The sequence below is a fragment of the Lasiosphaeria miniovina genome (assembly GCF_030549165.1).
Source record: "Lasiosphaeria miniovina strain SMH2392-1A chromosome Unknown B0T26scaffold_4, whole genome shotgun sequence".
Classification (NCBI taxonomy): domain Eukaryota; kingdom Fungi; phylum Ascomycota; class Sordariomycetes; order Sordariales; family Lasiosphaeriaceae; genus Lasiosphaeria; species Lasiosphaeria miniovina.
Window position 1 is genome coordinate 3,392,814 of NW_026848223.1, and position 18,662 is coordinate 3,411,475.

The 18,662-nt window shown below is 55.7% G+C and overlaps 5 protein-coding genes across 5 annotated transcripts; 1 reads left to right on the plus strand and 4 right to left on the minus strand.

Annotated features, from left to right (window-relative positions):
• Positions 1-9: 9 nt before the first annotated feature.
• On the plus strand, positions 10-4,325 carry B0T26DRAFT_872141 (caspase domain-containing protein; the record flags this gene model as incomplete). The annotated part of the gene is made up of 5 exons (XM_060447952.1): positions 10-1,975; positions 3,132-3,392; positions 3,440-3,675; positions 3,727-3,977; positions 4,040-4,325. The coding sequence occupies 5 exons, from the start codon at positions 10-12 to the stop codon at positions 4,089-4,091; spliced, it is 2,766 nt and encodes a 921-aa protein (XP_060296543.1). The 3' UTR covers positions 4,092-4,325.
• A 1,133-nt stretch (positions 4,326-5,458) lies between these two features.
• On the minus strand, positions 5,459-6,185 carry B0T26DRAFT_647570 (uncharacterized protein; the record flags this gene model as incomplete). Its single annotated transcript, XM_060437908.1, has 3 exons — positions 5,459-5,689; positions 5,760-5,846; positions 5,925-6,185. 3 exons carry the CDS (start codon positions 6,183-6,185, stop codon positions 5,459-5,461), a joined length of 579 nt encoding a protein of 192 aa, XP_060296544.1.
• A 3,083-nt stretch (positions 6,186-9,268) lies between these two features.
• Positions 9,269-11,187, minus strand: B0T26DRAFT_710782 (uncharacterized protein; the record flags this gene model as incomplete). Its single annotated transcript, XM_060441995.1, has 1 exon — positions 9,269-11,187. A coding segment is annotated over exon 1 (1,481 nt), but the record flags the coding sequence as incomplete, so codon positions are not given.
• Positions 11,188-14,894: 3,707 nt separating this feature from the next.
• On the minus strand, positions 14,895-16,496 carry B0T26DRAFT_676018 (uncharacterized protein; the record flags this gene model as incomplete). The annotated part of the gene is made up of 2 exons (XM_060439917.1): positions 14,895-16,058; positions 16,092-16,496. 2 exons carry the CDS (start codon positions 16,494-16,496, stop codon positions 14,895-14,897), a joined length of 1,569 nt encoding a protein of 522 aa, XP_060296546.1.
• A 720-nt stretch (positions 16,497-17,216) lies between these two features.
• B0T26DRAFT_627198 (endoglucanase-4) lies at positions 17,217-18,077 on the minus strand (the record flags this gene model as incomplete). Its single annotated transcript, XM_060436197.1, has 1 exon — positions 17,217-18,077. A coding segment is annotated over one exon (861 nt), but the record flags the coding sequence as incomplete, so codon positions are not given.
• Between the last annotated feature and the right edge of the window lie 585 nt (positions 18,078-18,662).

Sequence of the window (18,662 nt, forward strand, 5' to 3'; positions counted from 1 at the left end):
ATTGTCATCATGGCCAGCGGAGGTGGTGTCGCCCCGGCACACTGGGCGGTTTTGATCGGGATTGATTTCTATGTGGGAGAGCGATGCCTTCAAGGCAGCGTGCGGGACGTTGAGACGGCCAAACAGTATCTGGAGGCAGGACCTACGCCTGTAGATATCGCCATCCTCACTGCAACGACGCCTTCGGACCCCGGCTCTCGCCATCCAACTGAGGGGCCCGTCCTCTGGCCCACATACGACAATGTTCTTGCAAAACTCAAAAGAGTCTTGGAGAAGGCGAAAGGAGGAGATTTTGTATACATTCACTACTCCGGCCACGGAACGCGGAGGAAAGGCGACGAATTCACTCATCCGACCGGGAACCTGGCTTTTGTTCTCTTCGATGACAAATACGGTAGCAGATACCTTAGGGGCGAAACGCTAGCAAAGTGTCTCCGCGAGATGGTGGAACAAAAGCTCCTAGTTACCCTTGTTCTCGACTGTTGCCACTCGGGAAGCGTCCTCCGCGCTGGCAGGGTGCAAGGCGCCGACATTCGGGCCATCGACTACAATCCCGCCGTCGACGCAACATCGCCACAGGATCCAGACCCATTTGGTCCGGATAGCGCCATACGCGGCGCCCAGATGCTGCTGCAGCCATGGTTCATCAACCCCGATGGAGATAGGTACACGATCCTCACGGCCTGCGGTCCGCACGAGAGGGCATGGGAGCTCAAAACCGAGGGAGGGGAGCGAAGAGGAGCACTCAGCTACTTCCTCGTCGAGGCTCTCAGCGCCCTGAGGAAGAGCGGCGTCGCGCTTACGCACCAGTCCCTGTACCAGCATCTTCAAACGAAGTTCCACGCATCCTGGCCGCAGCAGACCCCGATGCGCTACGGCAAGCAAAACCTTTCCTTCTTCGGGGGGCTCTGCATTGCACCAAGTGTGGGCTTTACCTCCGTCTACAGAGCAGATGGCGCCCGCCTCTGCTTGAGCGCGGGGGAGGCGCACGGCGTGCACCAGGGCGACGAGTATCTTGCCTATCCGTTTGACACCCCCGAAGATGGTACTGGTGGAGCATCAGTATTGTTAAGAGTTGAGACTGTTCACTGCCTCACTTCAGATGTGGTGGGAGTCGAAGAGACGACAGCAGCGGCTGCCCAGATCCGGACGGGTTGGAAAGCGAGGCCGATGACGCAACTCTCGTCCCGCAAGACTCGTGTGCGCCTCATGGCGAGCGCCGCCTCCCAGCTCCAGCGGACAGAGGCCGTAAAACAGCAGCGTTTTCTGCATCTCTGCACCGAGGGCGAGGACACGGAACCGTGCATCTTCCACGTCGCGGTCAACGAACACAACGAGTACGAAATACTGGACGGGTCGCTCGAGAGGATCGCCAGCTTGCCAGCCATATCCCTAGATATACCTGGAGCATCCAACCATGTCATGGACACCCTGCAGCACATAGCAACGTTCAAATTCTTCGAGGGAATCGAGAACCAGATACCCAACGCCTCCTTCGAAAACTCATTTACTCTTTCCCCCCTCGACGGAGCCGAAGCTTCCAGCATTTTCAAGGTCAAGCACGGCGATACGTGGGGGTTTAGGGTCGAGAACCGCGGAGACCGGCCATTGTATCTGGCCATATTCGACTTTACGCCGTCCTGGCAGATTACCAACCTTGTGTCACAGGCAAGCGATGGCACCACTTTGGTTGTGCAACCCAAAGACGAAGATGGTGCCGGCAAGGAAGAAGTACGGCTAAAGATGGAAGTACCGCCGCTGTTTCAAGGGGGCCAAAGGCAATGCGAAGACATTATAAAGGTATTCATCACCAGCAAGCAAACCTCCTTTCCTTCGATGGTCTTGCCCAAGCTCCCCGTCCATGGCAGGTCTCGTAAGAAAGCAACTCGTGGGAAGGACGACCAGCTGCTCACGTTCCTTTCGGAGCTGACGACGCCTTTTCGAGGCCGAGATCACGCGCAGGAGGAGTGGTTCAGTCGGAACTTCATTATATACACCGCTATGGAGTGAAGTGGACATTTGGGGAGTGAAGCCACACAGTAGTGTGTGGTTTGAATTGTTGATCGGTCTATGGAAGAAGAAAGGTGGGCGCCGAGAAGGAAAAAGAGGTGTGGGTGTAGCCTGTGGCCGTACAGGCTAACTAGGTCATCCCGCTACAACACCCGCAACAGGATAGGAGGGGAAGACCATTCTCATAAGCCTCTCGAGCTCGACGGTACTGCTAGCTTACTCGAAGTCATTATAAAATTCCAGTTCTTCTTCCTTAAACCAGCCATCATCCCCAACCGGGCTCTTATTCTCACCGCAGAGCTTGTAGCGTCCATTCTGCACAGCAGCCACCGTATAGGGTCCTGCTCGAGTCGATGTTGGAGGGACGAGTACCCAGACTCGGTCAGCTGGGCGGAATTTTGCTTTCTAGCGACAGTCAGCAACGTTGACGCAACTCGGAAAGATATGCCTACGTTTGTGTACTTGAAGACGGGGCGATCACCATCTTCGCAGAAAGAGAAGCTAGGTATTTTAGCATCTTGCGGAAAGAATACGCAACAGCTCATATTGGTAAGGGGCCTTACTTGTCATTCGTGTCCATGTTGTCAGTCTTCTCGCAAAAAAACGGATTTTGGCAGTTATGGTCGTCGGGGGGAGGCGGGGAGGGGGAGGATTTGGGTGCAGTGCAGGAGTTGCAGTCAAAAGTGGTTGGGCCTGGTCCCTACTTATCATTCGTTCCAGCTCTTTCCTTCCGCCTGCCTCAGGCACTAGTTTCTTTCACCCTCTTCTAGCAATAGCCAATCAATTTGTGCAACGTTATTTCGCCTCAGCATGGCGGGCTGGCAGTCTGCCTGACGTGTTGGCAAAAATAATGTCTCTACTCCGCCACTCCCCCTCCCCCCCGGCTCTTCCCTCTCAACGTATTCGAACTTTTGATGCACCAAATGTAAAAACATGGCGCATCCGACAGCCGATATCGAACTGGGGCAGTGCAGCGATTTTTCCTCGACGCCGTGTCGGGATACAAACATCCTAGGAATCATATGTGGCATTCCTCGAAAAGAAGGTCACGGGAGGCAGCTGATGCAGAGTACGGCATGACCCGGGTGTTGCACGATTGACCTGACGCTGACATGACTCAGTCGAAGACTACCCGCTTGGATACCCCCGATTCTCGGCGCTTATTGCATCTCACGACTCCTTCCACCTCTGCCGCCGATTTTCCAACCTGCGGGCGCGCCTACTCCTGCTTAAACAAGATAGATTGTCTCTGCTGGAAAAGCGACTGGAGAAGATCGACCGAGAAGAAGTCGAACTACTGTCTCTGGGAAGTAGCCGGGACGATACAAACAGTGAAAGAATCTCCATTCTCGTAGAGATCGACGCGGCTTTGGCCGACTACGGTACGCCACTAACCATCGGTCTCGAGCAAGCACTGATAACGGCACAGACGCACTGATAGAGAGGAACCACAGGGTCCTTAGCCTAGAAGACGCATCGTATAGAGACGTGGCGAGCTTGCAGGACTGGGTAGATGGGAATGGCTGCATAGCTCGACAGGAGACGGCATACCTCTCACGAGCCCGAGATCTTGTCAGCGTAACGTCCCCGGATGACGGAGCCACGACGTGGTTGGGGGTGTGGGCCGAGAGGTGCCGCGTCTCTCTCTACACGCGTATCGGCTATGTACGAAACCTACACTTATCTCCGTATTCGAGATACTGACATGTGGCAAAGGATCCCCGGCTCAACGCCTCGCGAGACCCAAACGTGTATATATTTCCTCGGTCATCTATAACGTGGGTCGCCAGGATGCTGATGACGCCGTTCGTCGTTGTCTTGCTTATGGCTCCCGTCATCATCTGCAGCTTGGTCGGTAACTTGGCAGCCAGACTGGTTATCATTGTAGCTGCCACCACTGGGTTCGTCGCAGTATTGTCCGGCTTAACTAGAGCAAAGACTATTGAGCTAGTCGTAGCAGGCGCAACGTAAGCACACCTTACTCTACCGGGCCGAGAAAGACTGCAACTAACTTCTGTCACAATTACAGCTATACGACCGTCCTAATCGTTTTTATTTCGAACACAAACACAAATACCTAGGAAAATTAACCCGTTTTTATGCTTATTGCTTATCATAATGGCATGTCAAGCGCATGGGAATTTGACAGAATCTTAGCGTACTTATACGTACTTCAAGTGAAAACAGAAGTATAGTGGGAGGAGGAATATAGTAGAGCGAGAAAAAGGGAAAGGGGGAGATAGTAGTAGGAGAACGAAACAGCTAACTCATATCGACTAATATTAGCCATAATAGAGTATACTCTTCCAGACGTGTCAGGCCCGTACGGCCAGGGTGGAATGCTTAAAGTGGGGGGGACAAGCCAAGGCAGAGTCACAGTGAGCGCAGCGTGAAAGCAAGGACTCAGTGGGGAACTGTCACGGTCGCCACAGGGCTCACGTGACAGGATTGATTCTATTGGCTGCATTGTGTTTAGAGTGTGACCTGTGCGCACTGAGCACACAACCTGCGCCCCTCGGCTTGCCAACAGGAGACTGGCCACCGCCCAGGCGCCGAGGCCGCCCAGAGCAAGTCGACAAAGGTCAAGCACCCGGCGCTGGACCGGTCCAGCCAGCTGAGTCCGGCTGCGGCGCCGCCGACGAGCGCCGCGAGGGCAAGCTCTGGCCGCGCCGAAGGCCATATTGCTTGTGAAAGGCCCGTTGCCTTGACAATGCCCGGGATAGGATCTGCATTGTCATACATTGCCCGGGATAGGATTTGCATTGTCATACATTGTACGGTGATATCCCGAGACAGTGTGCCAAAAATACGGGATGATAAAAGGCTAATGAATTAGGGCTGTACCGTCGATGGTGAAATGCAGAGCCTGGTCTTCGGGGAGCGACAGGCTCGCCGTCTTTATCGCTCTTGCCCCGGGGGGTACCAGGTAGGTTCTTTCCAAGTCTGTTAGATGTATATATCCATGTGCTGCCTCACTGGGCACGGCTTAGCAGCGCCCTCATGCAAGGAAACGATCAGGAAGGCGCCGTATTGGCTAGTTAGGCCCCTGACAGGCACCTGCTGGATACAGCCCCGTCCGACGGTTCCCCAATGATTGTTGCTGCGCACCTACCTAGTTAAACCGTTTCGCGACAGAAGGAGAGATTTGGAGCACCTTATGCAGAATCTGTTTATTTGCCAAAGGTTCTCAGCACAGGCTTCTGGAGACCGTCTTAAAATCACTAGGTAATTAACGAAATTTCTCACCCAAACTCCGTTTCCATTCAATTACCGTCGCGAGGGCCACCGCAGCTCGGCAGTCACCTGTTCTCTTACAGCAACGAACATTGAAGACTCTCCACTTTCGAATCCAACTGTCACCCCTAGTTCCAGCCAAACCAAACGAACAGCCAAACCAAACGGACAACGTCAGATATCAACATGCTCGCCCCCTACCTAATTAGTCATTTCAACCCATCCGCTGCTTCCTCCTCACCCAGACCTCCTGCTCCCCCCCGGCGTCGCGCAGCTGAACCTCCCACATCTTGAGCCTGTAGCTGCCGCGGTCCGCCATGCCCGAGAACAGGTCGAACGACCAGCCGTGCTTGGGGCACGTGATGCCGGCGCTGAGGGCGATGCCAAAGTCCTCAATGTCGAACGGCGCACCGTCGGAAAGCGGATACGACGAGTGGGGGCATTTCTGCGCGTGAGAGTGGTCAGTCAGTCACTCGGTAACTCATCTATAATTAGTCGCAGCCGTACGAACTCACGTGGTCGATGGCGTGGAACTTGCCCCTGAACTGGAAAACGAGCACCTGGTCCGTCAGGTCCGCCGGGTTGGGTCCGGTATCGGGGGGCTCGGCGGTCGCAAAGTCTAGTTCCATTGCCGTGGATAATAAAGCTGCCGCGGGCTCTCGTGCGTCTCCAATTGGCACCTCAGTAGCCTGCGAGCTCGACAAGCCAGGAGCTGGCGGCGGGACGTGGAAAACCTTGCACGCCGGCCTTGTGGCGCCGACGCTTGCACCGGGACTGGCGCTGCTGCTGCTGCTGCTGCTGCTGCAAACTCGGGGCCGGATTAAACTGCCGTCGTCATCGTCCCCTGACTCGATGTTGGGGAACGACGAGGCAAGCCCGGCGGAAAACCACCCGGCGTCTGCCCGCGATGGCGCCCTGAACGGGTTTACGAGGAAGTTCATTTCCGAGCCTGTATATGTTGGAGTGTGACTCGCTGTGGCGCGAGCCTGGAACAGTGGAAAGGGTGCTGGATGCTCCGCAAGACTCCGCAAACTGGTGGGGTTGAGACCCTAACCCTATCAGACACGCTTGCAGAAGGGGGTAGTGTCAAGACACGGCACGAATTTACGTCTTCATCTTCCAGGGCTTCTTTGAGAACCGACGTTGACGTTTAAAAGATATTTCACGTAAAAGCCCTCTTCTTTTTATTCACAACGTTGAAGCCTTGAGCTTTTGAGAGACACAGTAGCGAATATTTCTAGTTCGTAAAAGAAAAGGTACAGCGAGAATAGTAAAAACGTCTACCTACATTTTGGTATCTACGACGCTGGAACGAAGCATGGGTTTGACGAGCGATACCGGTAAGGCGGAGATAGGGCTTTATGACTGTATTAAACATGTGATACTAAGACCGGGATAAGACCGGGAAGTATAAACAAGAAGCACCAACTATAATTATATTCTACTGTCTTGATATACCGTTTTAGCTTGAATCTTGCTTTAAAAATATTATTTCGCTGTATATTCCCTCAAGCGTCGAAGATTATTGGGAGACAAAAGATATCCGTTCAAGTTACTTCTAAATAGCGTAAATTAGGTAACGTAATTTAACATCGCGCCGAACATAACATCGCGCCGAACACTTTCGCCCCCCCAAGCCGATCCCAACCCCAATTACTCCACCACAACGCTGAAAATTTAACTGCACTCAATGCAGCTGCCTTCCTCAGACGTCTCTTCAATCTCCTGGCAGGTTCGTATATTATGGCCAGTCTTACCGCAGCCGCTACAGCGCGGCTGCGTCGCCGGCCTAGTGTCTGATGGTCCACCTCCCGACGGCTCCCTACCCAATTCCTGGCCACCAGGAGTCTTTGCAGCTAGCAAAGCTTGTGCATCCTTTACAGTAAGTGCACCCCCTGCCTGGAGACGCGTACGTTTGGCCTTTCGACGCTTTGCAAGCGCCTCATTAGCCTTCCGAAGGGACTTGAGCTCATCCTCCATAAGGACCATCCACTGGGCAATCAGCTCTGTCCCCGTCGCTAGCTGCGTTACAGCTGAAAGCATTGACGTTGGTGAGCTTTCTTGGTGGATATTGATTCGATTTTGTACGAATGCCGACTGCGATACAGCTTCAGCTGCGTTGTGGGGGGTTTGGGAGACCCAAGTGTCGGCCTCTGGGGGGGGGGTCCTGTTGGTGTTGGCGTCCGAAGCTTTACATCGAGCTTTGATAAGACAGCCTGGGGGTCGTACGGGACTAGCCCAGCACCACGGAACCCAGCCTTGACGTTTTCAGACGTCATTGTCGCAAAGTGGGCAGCCTTGAATGCAATGAAGAACTCAGGCTTAGTGATATGGTTGATGTGAGCCTTGATGAAAGCTTCGATTTCCTTGCTGTACATGCGTTTGAGTACGCTATAACAGCCAACATCGAGAGGCTGGGTAAGGTGTGAAGAGTGAGGAGGGAGACAGAGGGTAATAATGTTGTTCTCCTTGCAGAACAGCTCAAACTCGGCCGAAACGTGGCTCTCGTGGCCGTCGATGACAAGCATACGATATACCCCCTTCCGCCGTACGGATGTATACTGGTCGAAGTGCCGAATCCAATCCATAGCTATCTTATTATCTGTCCAGCCATTTGGCGAGGGTTGGACAACCCAAGAGAGCGGGAGGTCGGTATCAGCATACCAAGGGGCAAGGTGGTATTTACCCTGTACAATAAGAAACGGCGGCAGTACGAAGCCGTCGCCACTCACGCACTCGATTGCTGTTGCCCATTCTCGATTACCAGTCTGAAGCTTCTTCCCTCGCCCACGTCGATCAGCACGGGTAACAACCATGCTGCTGCTTGTGATCATACCCATCATAAAGCCCGTCTCGTCAAAATTGTAGAAGTCTGCGTCTTGAATCCCGCATTTCGCTCGCATATTGGCTACCAGCCGGAACCACGGGTCAATAAGCTCAGGGTCTTCGCAGAGAGCTCGCTGGAAGTCATAGGCGCGTGAAAAACGCGTCTTAAGCTCAGGGCGGCGCCGTACAAATCGATGGGCCCATAGCTTGCCGACAGACTTCTCATAACGCGTTACACGAAGGAGATTCGCCATATCTTCGACAACAGAGATCTGGGGTGGAAATTCTCGTGCATCTAGGTCAAGTACATACTGTACAAGCGTCTCCTCTTCCGTCAGGGTGAGCTGATGTCGGCCGTTGCGTTTCTCAGCCTTTGCAACGCGTCCCTTTATCCTGTCGTAAAGGGTGGTTAGAGGGACGTCGTACACCTTTGCAGCCTGACGGATCGACAGTCTCTTGGTCGCACGTATCGCGTTAATGGCTAAGACGACTCTAGCTTCTTGGATTTGAGCAGGCATGGTGTTGGTGGTGGTATTGGTGGTGGTGTTGGTGATGGCGGTGGTGTTGAAGTTGGTGGGTGGTGGTCGGACCCACAAAAAAGTGTTCGGCGCGATGTTATGTTCGGCGCGATGTTAAATTACGTTAGGCACGATATGAGATCCTCTTAGTGACTTCTTAAGTTGTAGATGGCTCGATAATTCTCATCACCTCAGAACACGCCTCTAGTTTAGGTGTCCGTAGTACCGTATCCACTCATTTGATACTTTGATACGGAACTAAGTGATATAGGCTATATGCCTTGAAAACTAAGGCGTCTGCTCCCGGCCCCATGAAAACACGCCATGTAGGATTACCGAAAGGTATTTGACTGCCTAGTGGAGATCTCAGAAGCTAAATAGCATGCAAAACAGTTAAGGATGAGGGTATTCGCAGTGTGTGTGTTGATTGATGTGTCTAGGAGAAAAGGTCTGCGCCTGCAGGCCGGGGCCTGTGTTGACCTCGTGGAAAAGGTGGTTTAATTACAGTGGCCTGTGCAGGCCCTGCCTTGCACCATACCCGATTTAGGTAGGTCTTTCTGACAGGGACATATTTGCTGTGTTCTATCACGATAGGGACTTACCTTGTCATACGCATTTGTCTTCTAGGCGTATTAGTCGGGTAAATATGCTCACAGCCGAACTGATTTACATGTACGTATCAAGCCTATCTACTTGGCCCGTCAAGCACATCCGCGGCATCAGCCGTCTCGGTTGGGTTGTAGCTGGCAATCATGTGGCTAAAAAGATTGCTGTAGAACGGAAGGCGGAAGCTGAGTATTGTGACGAAGTGCACCCACTGCGCAGTGTGCTGCAGAAAGAACTCCTCGGCGCAGTCGATTCCTGCATGTGCGCGGAGCATGAAATGGAACAGCCGGTACTCCGGATCAGTCCACCAAGCCTGGAGGCTGCCATCGAACCTAATCTGCGACAAATCCTTGAGGAGCACCGCAAGGTTGATTGTCTTGTGATACGAGGGACATCCCCTGCCCATGTCCGGGCCCGTGGCGGCCAGCTCCGCGAATAGATGGGTTCGGGCGAATCCGGCCCCTAGCCACATCTCGTCCCCGGGCCGGGCGGGCATGGTGATTTCCTCGGGCCGCCATACGCCGTGGAGAACTACCGTGACCTTTCTGGTCTTGCCCTGTGGGCCTTGACGACACGGTCTCATTATTGGTGTATATGGTGTGCGAAGGGAACCTCTCTGACCTCCCGCCTGCGTGATCAGCGTGTTCAGCAGGTCCACCACGTGGACTGTCTGCATGATTTGTAACGTAATTGGCCATGGTCCCATAAATCCACCGCCGTGAGGCAGCGTCTCGTTCTCGGCATCTGCCAGCCTCCTCATATCCCGGGCCAGCCAGCCTGCGAGGCCCACAAAGGCAGTCTCTTCGTCGACGTCGTAGGGCGTGAACTGCTTGTACGTGCGATAGACGGGGAATTGGCGAAGATATCGCAGGTCTTCCGGCTTTATACACGCATGTTGCGCACCCGTGCGGAGCAGCGAATAGTAGCTGCCAGGCTGCGGCGCCGATTCGTCAGTGCAGCGCTCAAGAAAGTCAGGTATTCTGTCTGCGCGGATGAACGGCTCGTTGTAGGCCATCGAGAGCGCTGCGCCAGCAATGACCAGCCGGTATATTGTCGTGTGCAGCCTCTCCTTCCAGGCGCGGTGCATAGCAGGGAAATCCGGATCGTTGCGAGGCCAGTGTCCCACCACCGCCTCGAGGACTGTCTTGTCAGCCGGGACGTTGCCGACAAAGGCCGGCATGGTTGTTTTGACGAGCATCAGATGTTCCACGCAGCGGCAAAAGTGTTGCAGAGGGAATAGCTCTCGAAACTCGGGCAGGGAAGGGGGTCGATTTGCGCCGCTCAACTGCTCCAACGGGTACATGTCTTGGGGGCGAAGCATTGTATCGGCCCGGTAAGCATCCACGGCCAGTTTGGTGATGCGCATGGCGAGAATTGCCATGTCCCAGGCAACAAAACGGCGAAGACCGATGGGCCGGGCGATGGAACCCGTATTGGCCTCAAAGACGGCGAATAGGCGTCTGCATGTCGTAACGGCCGCGAACAAGTCGGCGAAGCTATCGCAGTCCTGGAGGATGAGACAGGTTACCTCGACGGGCAGGGACAACAGGCCGACGAGCGCCATATCACGAGGTTTGCCGGTGACAGATTGTGAGTAAGTCGTCGAATTTCCGCAAAATGGTGATAGAGGAATGGCCGAAGAATTCAAAGTTGCCTCAACCCGGAGGCGATGATCGAACAGAGGCTGCGTTGCGAATGTGTTTGGACATGCCCGAATGTGCGAATCTGATGTCCTGGCGCAATAATTAGATAGTTGCTTGGACAAGAAATCATAGTTGCTGGTTCGGTCTGTGGGCTGTACTTCCGCACCTCATGAGTAAGAGAAGAGATGAAATTGACTCTGAATTTTCCGCGGAAACTGGAAAGCGGCGCTGCGCAATTAATAGGCAAGAACCAAAGGTACTCCCAAAAGGCTGGAACTCGCCTTCTGCTGATTTAGGGTTGTTGCGTCTTGTTGGCTGCATCCTGCACATAGTAGTACATACTGCGCCTGTTTTGGCCGCCTGCATTCTGCGTATTGGGGCATCCTCTTCCATACCTATTTGATAGGCGGCCTTGATATCCGGGGACCCTGACCCACATCTTATTACCAGTCCCTGGCTCCCTGGGATGCGCCTTACCCCTTCAGAGGGTTCACGCGTCGCACGGGCCAAGAACAGTCCGGAACCCACCTCTCAACGGGGGGGGTTTTTTTGGGTGTGCGCGCACCATCTGCCGTGTCAAATCCACCGCACCACACTTTGAGGAAGGCCCATGCGGCATGGACGCAGGCTCGTGTTGGCCTACGGGCCGTCAATCGCAGCTTACCTCCTTCTCTCCACACAAAACGCAACCCCAAATGTCGTCTCCATCGGCGCCGCCCAAGCCAGTATCCTGGTCTGGCGATGTCGGCTCCCACGCCCCCACGGCCAAGAAGAGAAGAATGAACACCGGGCCGGATGTGGACCCGATTTATCATGCCAACGCAAGGCGTCTCGAAACCTTGCCCCCTCCCGCGACGCCGACCATGGCTGTGACCCGGCCCGGCTCTAAACCTGCTGGGCCCGTCATTGTGATCAGCGACAGCGACGACGACGACGACAACGACTCTAGAGACGGCGAAGACCATGGTGATATCGAAGAGGAGAACGGCGCCCCAAACGACCGCCCACGCGATTTGCCCGACCGAGGTCAAGATCACGAACCCAAACAGCAGCACATTCCGCAGCCGAACGACGGCCAAAACGACGTCCCTCTCGACCACCTCGGACGGCCCTTGTCACTCGCGGCGCTCACCGTCGCCCGAAAATACTGGGACTGTCAGCGCCTTGTCGACCTCCATACATTTGAAGAAAGAGACGCGAGGTCCACACCAATCGACCCACTCATTCGCATGGCGCGCCACAGGAGGACCTATACCATGCTCGTGCTAGGCGCTCAGGAGTTCCAGAAGAACTCGCGGACCTACGAGCCGCCATATGTGGAGGCGCAAAAGATCGTGCCTCCTTCTCTTGACCTCCCGCCCGAAGAGGTCGAGTCAGGCGCACAAGTTGCACTCGCAGCCCCGCGGAAGGAACCGGCTCTCTGTCCCGAGCAAGCCGAGATCGTCGAGCTTGCCGCAAGCCGGCGCAACATATTCTACACTGGGTCGGCGGGGTGCGGAAAGTCTACCGTGCTACATGCTATCAGGCGGCGCCTCAGGGAGATGGGGCTGAGAGTCGAGGTCTTGGCACCCACTGGACAAGTCGCTCTCGCCATCAACGGGAAGACGACCTGGGTGTTTGCCGGATGGAGTCCTGGCCACCACAAACGAAAGCTGTACGACCTGAAAAGCATGGCGCGAGGCAACAAGAATATCCGGAAGCGGTTCAGGGATACCGACGTGATTATCATTGACGAGATCAGCATGATCGAGAATTTGCACTTTGAGCGCCTCAACGAGGCCTTGAAGTCGGCTCGGTACATGGAGGGACAAGCATTGGCCACTGGCGTTGACGCTCGCCACCTCCCATTTGGCGGCGTCCAGGTTATCGTAACGGGCGACTTTTGTCAGCTACCCCCCGTGAAGCCGTTCGAGCACTGCATCGACTGCGGGAGCGATCTCAAGGCGCAGTCCGTGGGCGGGGAGACTATCCACACATGCCCTACCTGCCCCAGGCGGTACAACGATACAGAAAAGTGGGCTTTCCGCAGCAAGGCGTGGGAGGAATGCGAGTTTGCCCATGTGCATCTCAAGACCATCCACCGCCAACGCGACGCCGGGTTTATCTCGATGCTACAGAAATGCCGCCTCGGTACCCCTTTTACCCCTGACGAGGTCGACCTCTTGATGAACCACCACTCCATCACTACCAACGCCATAAAACTCTTCTCGACGCGTGACGAGGTGCGCCTAACGAACGAGGCTGCCTTTGCCCGGCTCAAGTCGCAGCCTCTCTCCTATCAGTGTTTTGATGTTTTCGAGTGGCGGCGCGAGGACCACCCCCATCTCGAACGCAAGGGCGAGAAGCTCCCCGACGGATCACTGCGAGAGCTTCGCGACCATCGGTTCGACCGACGCATTGAGCTCAAGGCCGGCATGCTCGTTGTCCTGCTTGTCAACCTCGACCTCAGGAGTGGTCTGTGCAACGGCAGCCAGGGCATCGTCGCCGGGTTCGACCCGTATGACGAGGCCAAGCTACCGTCTGCAGCGGCCAAGGGCGACGTGCGCGGCGAGGGGGTCCTGGTGGGCGAGTATGCGGCCCTCAAACAAGGACATATCAAGCGGTTCGCCCAGAAGCAGTCCAAGAACCTTGGCTGGCCCGTTGTTTTCTTCCTGGCAAGCAAAGAGAGGCGCGTCATTTATCCCGAGTGCCAGGTGAGCGAGCTCGGCGACGGGGAGCCGTACTCGCTGCTATGCCGGACCCAAGTCCCCCTCGCGGCTGCCTGGGCTCTGTCGATTCACAAATCGCAGGGAATGACGCTCGACTGCGTCATCGTCAACCTTTCTCGCGCGTGGGAAGAGGGCCAGGTCTACGTCGCGCTGTCGCGGGCCACGTCTCTCGAGGGTCTCAAGGTCGAGGGCAATCCTAACGGCCTCATGGCTGGGATGGGCGGAAACGAGCAGGTGCGGGCGTTTCTAAGGGATAAGTTTGGACTGTGACGCCCGCTTCTTTCCTGTTCCTTGTTGGCGTGTTTTGTATACATGCATACCCGCTGCTGACGCGGCAATTTTCTTTCTCCTATCGGCATGTTTAGCGGGTGTTTCTTCGTCTTACGGCTGGGGATCAAGGGATACTCGTCATTCGGTCATGGCATGGGGTATCGGGTTAGATACTAGATATTTCAACGCTGACACCTGACACCCTTTTCCGACATGTTCGGTATATCGCAAGTGCCTAGCGGCGCTACTCCCTAGATATTGTAGTGAGTCTGAGCTTGGTGCTATCTGTCTGATTCACAGTTGTAGCAGATTCGGGCCGTGATTTTATTTACGCTAAGTAAACGTTGAAACGCTGGAATATGGGGAGACACTGAGAGGGCAGGTTATCTGAAAGGGGACTAATTAGATTCTGCTGGACGACGACACTGATGCACAAGAGGATAGAGGAGAGGGTTAAGATATTAAGGACATCAACAGGTTGCCTCATGATCAACGTGACATGGGCTAAAACTGGTTGGACGTAGCGTTACGAACTAGACAGTGAGACTGGTAGTGAAATTTTTGACGGGATTCTAGCAGGGGAAAGAATAAAAAGCACTCGGTCCTCCTTGCATGACACTAGAAAACACACTGCTAGAGTCATGTTGCAAAGGCAAACCGTTTCCCGGGCTGGTTTATTTGCCAACCCCTGTACCAGCTCCCCTCATTTCATACCCCCCCCTATTCTATTCTATTCTTCTACGGCGTTAGGAGATGTTGTGCAAGGCCGAATAATTCTCTAAATAGTAACGCGATAAGCTAAAATGTTTGAGGTATTGACTCGACGGTTGCTAATTCATATTACAACACGAAGAAATGGTGCTGCAAAGTTCCCGTACGGAGGCGTTCCAGTCCTCTCGCCCAGTTGATTCTCCTCGGCACGAAGCCTATCAATCCCACCAAGATTGTTGCTACGGGACCTGGTTTGCCAGATATTGACTTTGGCGTCTCAAGGCTACAGCAAAACCAGTTTGGCAGCGGCTTTGTCTATATTCCTAGATATCTCATCGTTTGGTCCTCCGAGCATGGCATGGCATGGCCTATGTGCCCTTCTTCGTTTCCTGGTCCTTATCGGCGCGAGCCTTCTGGACAGCCAGCTCCGGGGGCTTTGGCTTGTACACGAGCGTTCCGTACTCGTCCGACTGCGGACACGCCTTGCCGAACTGCGTATACGGCCACAGCACGGCCGACGACCGCGCGAAGGTGGACGGCCGCGGCTCGCGCCACAGATAGTTGGACACGTGGGCCTTCCACACGGGGTCGTTGCGCGTGGCGCCCTCGCCGTAGTTCTTCCACATGGTGAACACCCAGAACGACTCCTCCTTCTTGTTGTTTGGGTCGCCGGGCGCGGTCGCGGTGGTGACGACGGTGAAGCAGAAGTCGGTGTCGCAGCGGTCGCAGCTGCGCACGACGCCGGCCTGCATGTTGGCCGGGCAGGAACACGGCAACCTGCCGTCGTGGTAGTGCGCGAGCGCGCAGTACAGCCGCGGGTCGATGGTGGACTTGTTGAGCACGCCGGCCGGCAGCGCGTCGGTCGCCGCGTGGAACGTGTCCGGCTCTAGCGTGAAGGCTGCGTACTTGCGCCAGCCGTCCTTGCCGCGCACGTACCGGCTGTATACGCTGCTGTGCTTGAGCGCCGACACGGCCTCCGTGTTGTTGAACAGCAGGAACGGGTACTCCGTGTTCCACCGTCGGTGGTCGCAGATGCGTGACGACCACCGAACGTACCAGTTAAGTTCGTATAGGTTGCGCAGGCTCTTCTTGTCGCCGGCCCCGGGAGAGACGGGCAGGATCTTCTGCACCATCTGTAAAACGTTGCCACCGCTGCCGCTGCCGCTGGCCTCGCGGGCGAACCGAGTCTTGGACCAGAATGCGCCGCGACGCAGCCTCGCCTCGGGGTAGCCCCTTGCGCCGAGGCCGGGATCGGCTATCGACAGCAGCTCTGTGTAGTTTCTGCCGGCGCGGTGGTTGCGCGTGATGCTGTGGACCATATTGAACGGGAGCATGGTGTACTGGCTGGTGGGCCAGCCGTCTCGGACTGAGTCGTCAACCTGCCAGGCGGCGTACGGCTTGTCGGGGTCGTGGAACGGGCTGTGGATGAGCTTGCACACGGTGCAGTACACTAGAACCGTCAGGTCGCGGTCGAGGAGTTTGAGGAACGCGTGCCGGCTCTCTGGGCCCATGGGCGGGACTAGGTTGCCGCCCTAGGCGAGCACGGATAGGGTGCGTTTGTTGACGAGCACGGATAGGGTGCGTTTGTTGACGAGCACGGATAGGGTGCGTTTGTTGACGAGCGCTAGCGCGGTCTGGGATGGCGCGGGCAGGTGGCCATTGATGAGGAGGAGGAGGAGGTCGGGGAGCGCGAGGAACGTGGGTTGCTGTGAGTTGGGTCTGTGCTGGTCCTGGCTGTTCTGGGTGTTTCTGCCCTGCGTCGTGGTATGGCGAAGTCGAAGCCGCTTACTTGCGTTTGGATTGGGGGCGTCGAGGTGCTGTCCGTATCCTGCATATTTCTCTTCGGTGTTTTCGTTCTCGACTGTAGGTGTTTCCGAAATAGTGGTCAAGGTTGAGGCATTACTGGAGTGCACTGGTGGTGCTTCGCGTGGTGGCCAGGATCGTGACTTGTTCGTGGGAAAGTGAGTCATGTTGGTGGCTAGTAGCTGTACAGACAGAGCAAGATTGCTGGAAATGTGGGAAGAAGGAAAGAATGGAATTTTGTACGTGCAGTAAATAACAAATAAAGAGAGTCCACGTCTCTCGCTTTGCACGTCATGTTGGCTTTTCGGCTTACCCGTTTCGCGAACCTTGACCGTGGTTGTGGGCCGAGAGCCGGTGATAAAGAAACCTACTTCACTCGGGTAGGCCGGGAATCAAGATTCTCTGGGGTTTTTGTCCAGTCTTGCTGGGTTCTCCCTGAACGCCCCTGGACCGGACCCCAATCGGTAGATATGTAATACCTACGCGATTACGGTATCTTAGGGGAGAACGGTGCAAGCCTTCAGGGGCAACCAAGTCGAGAGAACATGTTTATCAAACCTCATACTCTGCCCGTGAGGCCCGAAGGTCCACGATGTGAGACCCGAAGGTCCACGATGTGAGGCCCGAAGGACCACAATGTGAAGCAATGTCTAGGCGGGTCGCCGAGTGCTTAGTTTTTCTTTTTCTTGCAAGAACTGGATTGAAACGACATCTACATTCGAAAGTTTTAGGCTTTTCTCTAACTGCGGGAGTCTCGCATGGCGGGCCATAATCATGCACTGGAACATCAAAAGGTTGTTCCAAGACCATATCAGCCCCCTTCTCGCCGTGCCCGCCTGAACCACAAATTCCTGGGATTACCGCGCCGGGACAGGCGCTTCAGTCTGGACAGCCGGGCTGTATGGCACCGTCACGCTGCCCTGCATGACAAGGACAGGCACGCCCTGGGCTGTGTACCCTGGCGCAGCCTGTGAGAGGACGGGCACGGAATTGGCGTTGGCGCCCACGGGTGGGCCGGGAATCACGTAGGCTTTGGTCAGGGGCTGGCTGATGTTGATCAGAATACCCGGGTCCGTGTCCTTGTACATCTGCGTCGCCGGGATGCCCGCAGCCAGGTCAAACGGTCGCGTCGTTTTGGAATTACCGGGAGCCGCAGCGCCCTGCACCCACAGGTTCACGCACAGCGGGTAGTTCTGCGCGCCGCCGGGCTGCGCCGCGTAATGCAGCGCAATGATCTCGTGGCGCAGCACGTATGGTCCGGGGGCCAGGCCCAGCGGCAGCCCGACCTCCCAGCTGTTGTTGTTGGCGGCGAGGTGGTTGGACGCCCAGTCGCCGGGCGGCGGCGTGTCGGGAAGGAACAGGCCCGGCGCGCCCTCGTCGATCTTGGTCCACGCCAGCCTGGTCTTGCTGACCGACGCGCAGCCATCACCTGTTGCTGCTGCAGCTGCGTCGCACGGCGCGAGGTACGACAGCACCGGGCCGCGGTGTCCCTCAGGCCACCCGTTCCACTGCACCTTGATGCGGTCTCCTGGCCGTACCGGCACGTGTGCTGGCGGCGGCGTCCCGCCCCGGTGGCAGACGATGTCGGGCGTGTTGTAGCTGGCCGGGGACACGAATCCCTGGTCCGCCGCCGTCGTGAGCCATCCTACCCGGTCTGCAAAGTTCACCGCCCCCGGCCTCGGGTCATAGCCGTGGTAGTTCTTGCCCGATATGACGACGCCGACGAGGAGAGAGTGGGAGAGGGCGGATGGTATTAGGAGTGAGATTGCCAGCCCGCAGGCGCGCAGACGGGTGGACGGCCTCATGGCTGTGTCTTGTCCTTGAAAGCGTTGAAAGAGGCGGGATACCGGCGGGTTGCAAATTAGGGAGAGATAGGAGCAATGGGATTAGATGGGATTAGATGGGATTAGATGGGATTAGACGGCCGGCTTATAGGGAGGGGGGGAGGGAGGGAGGGAAGGGGGCGGGGGGGGGGTTGGAGGAGGGTGCCCGGTTGGCGGGTAGAAATGGAGAAGGCAGAGAATTGATTGCAGCGGAGGGAATGCCGTGCCGTATTTATCCTTATTGCTTATGACTTTTCCATTCCTGTTAGAACATGGAAGAACCTGTTCCACAGACGGCATAAATGCCGCTTTCCTGGTGTTGGAGAGAGCTGTAATTACCTACCGCATTTGCCTTTTCGTCCACAACCTGTTCTGGCCGTGCCGATCCCGCTTGTTTATGCGGCATATCGCTGCCGTCCTTCTTTTCGACCCGGTTTCCGGGCATGTGAGGCACAGTTGGCCATAAGAACTGGCATCCGTGGATGGAGCGAGATAGACAGGGGCATGTTT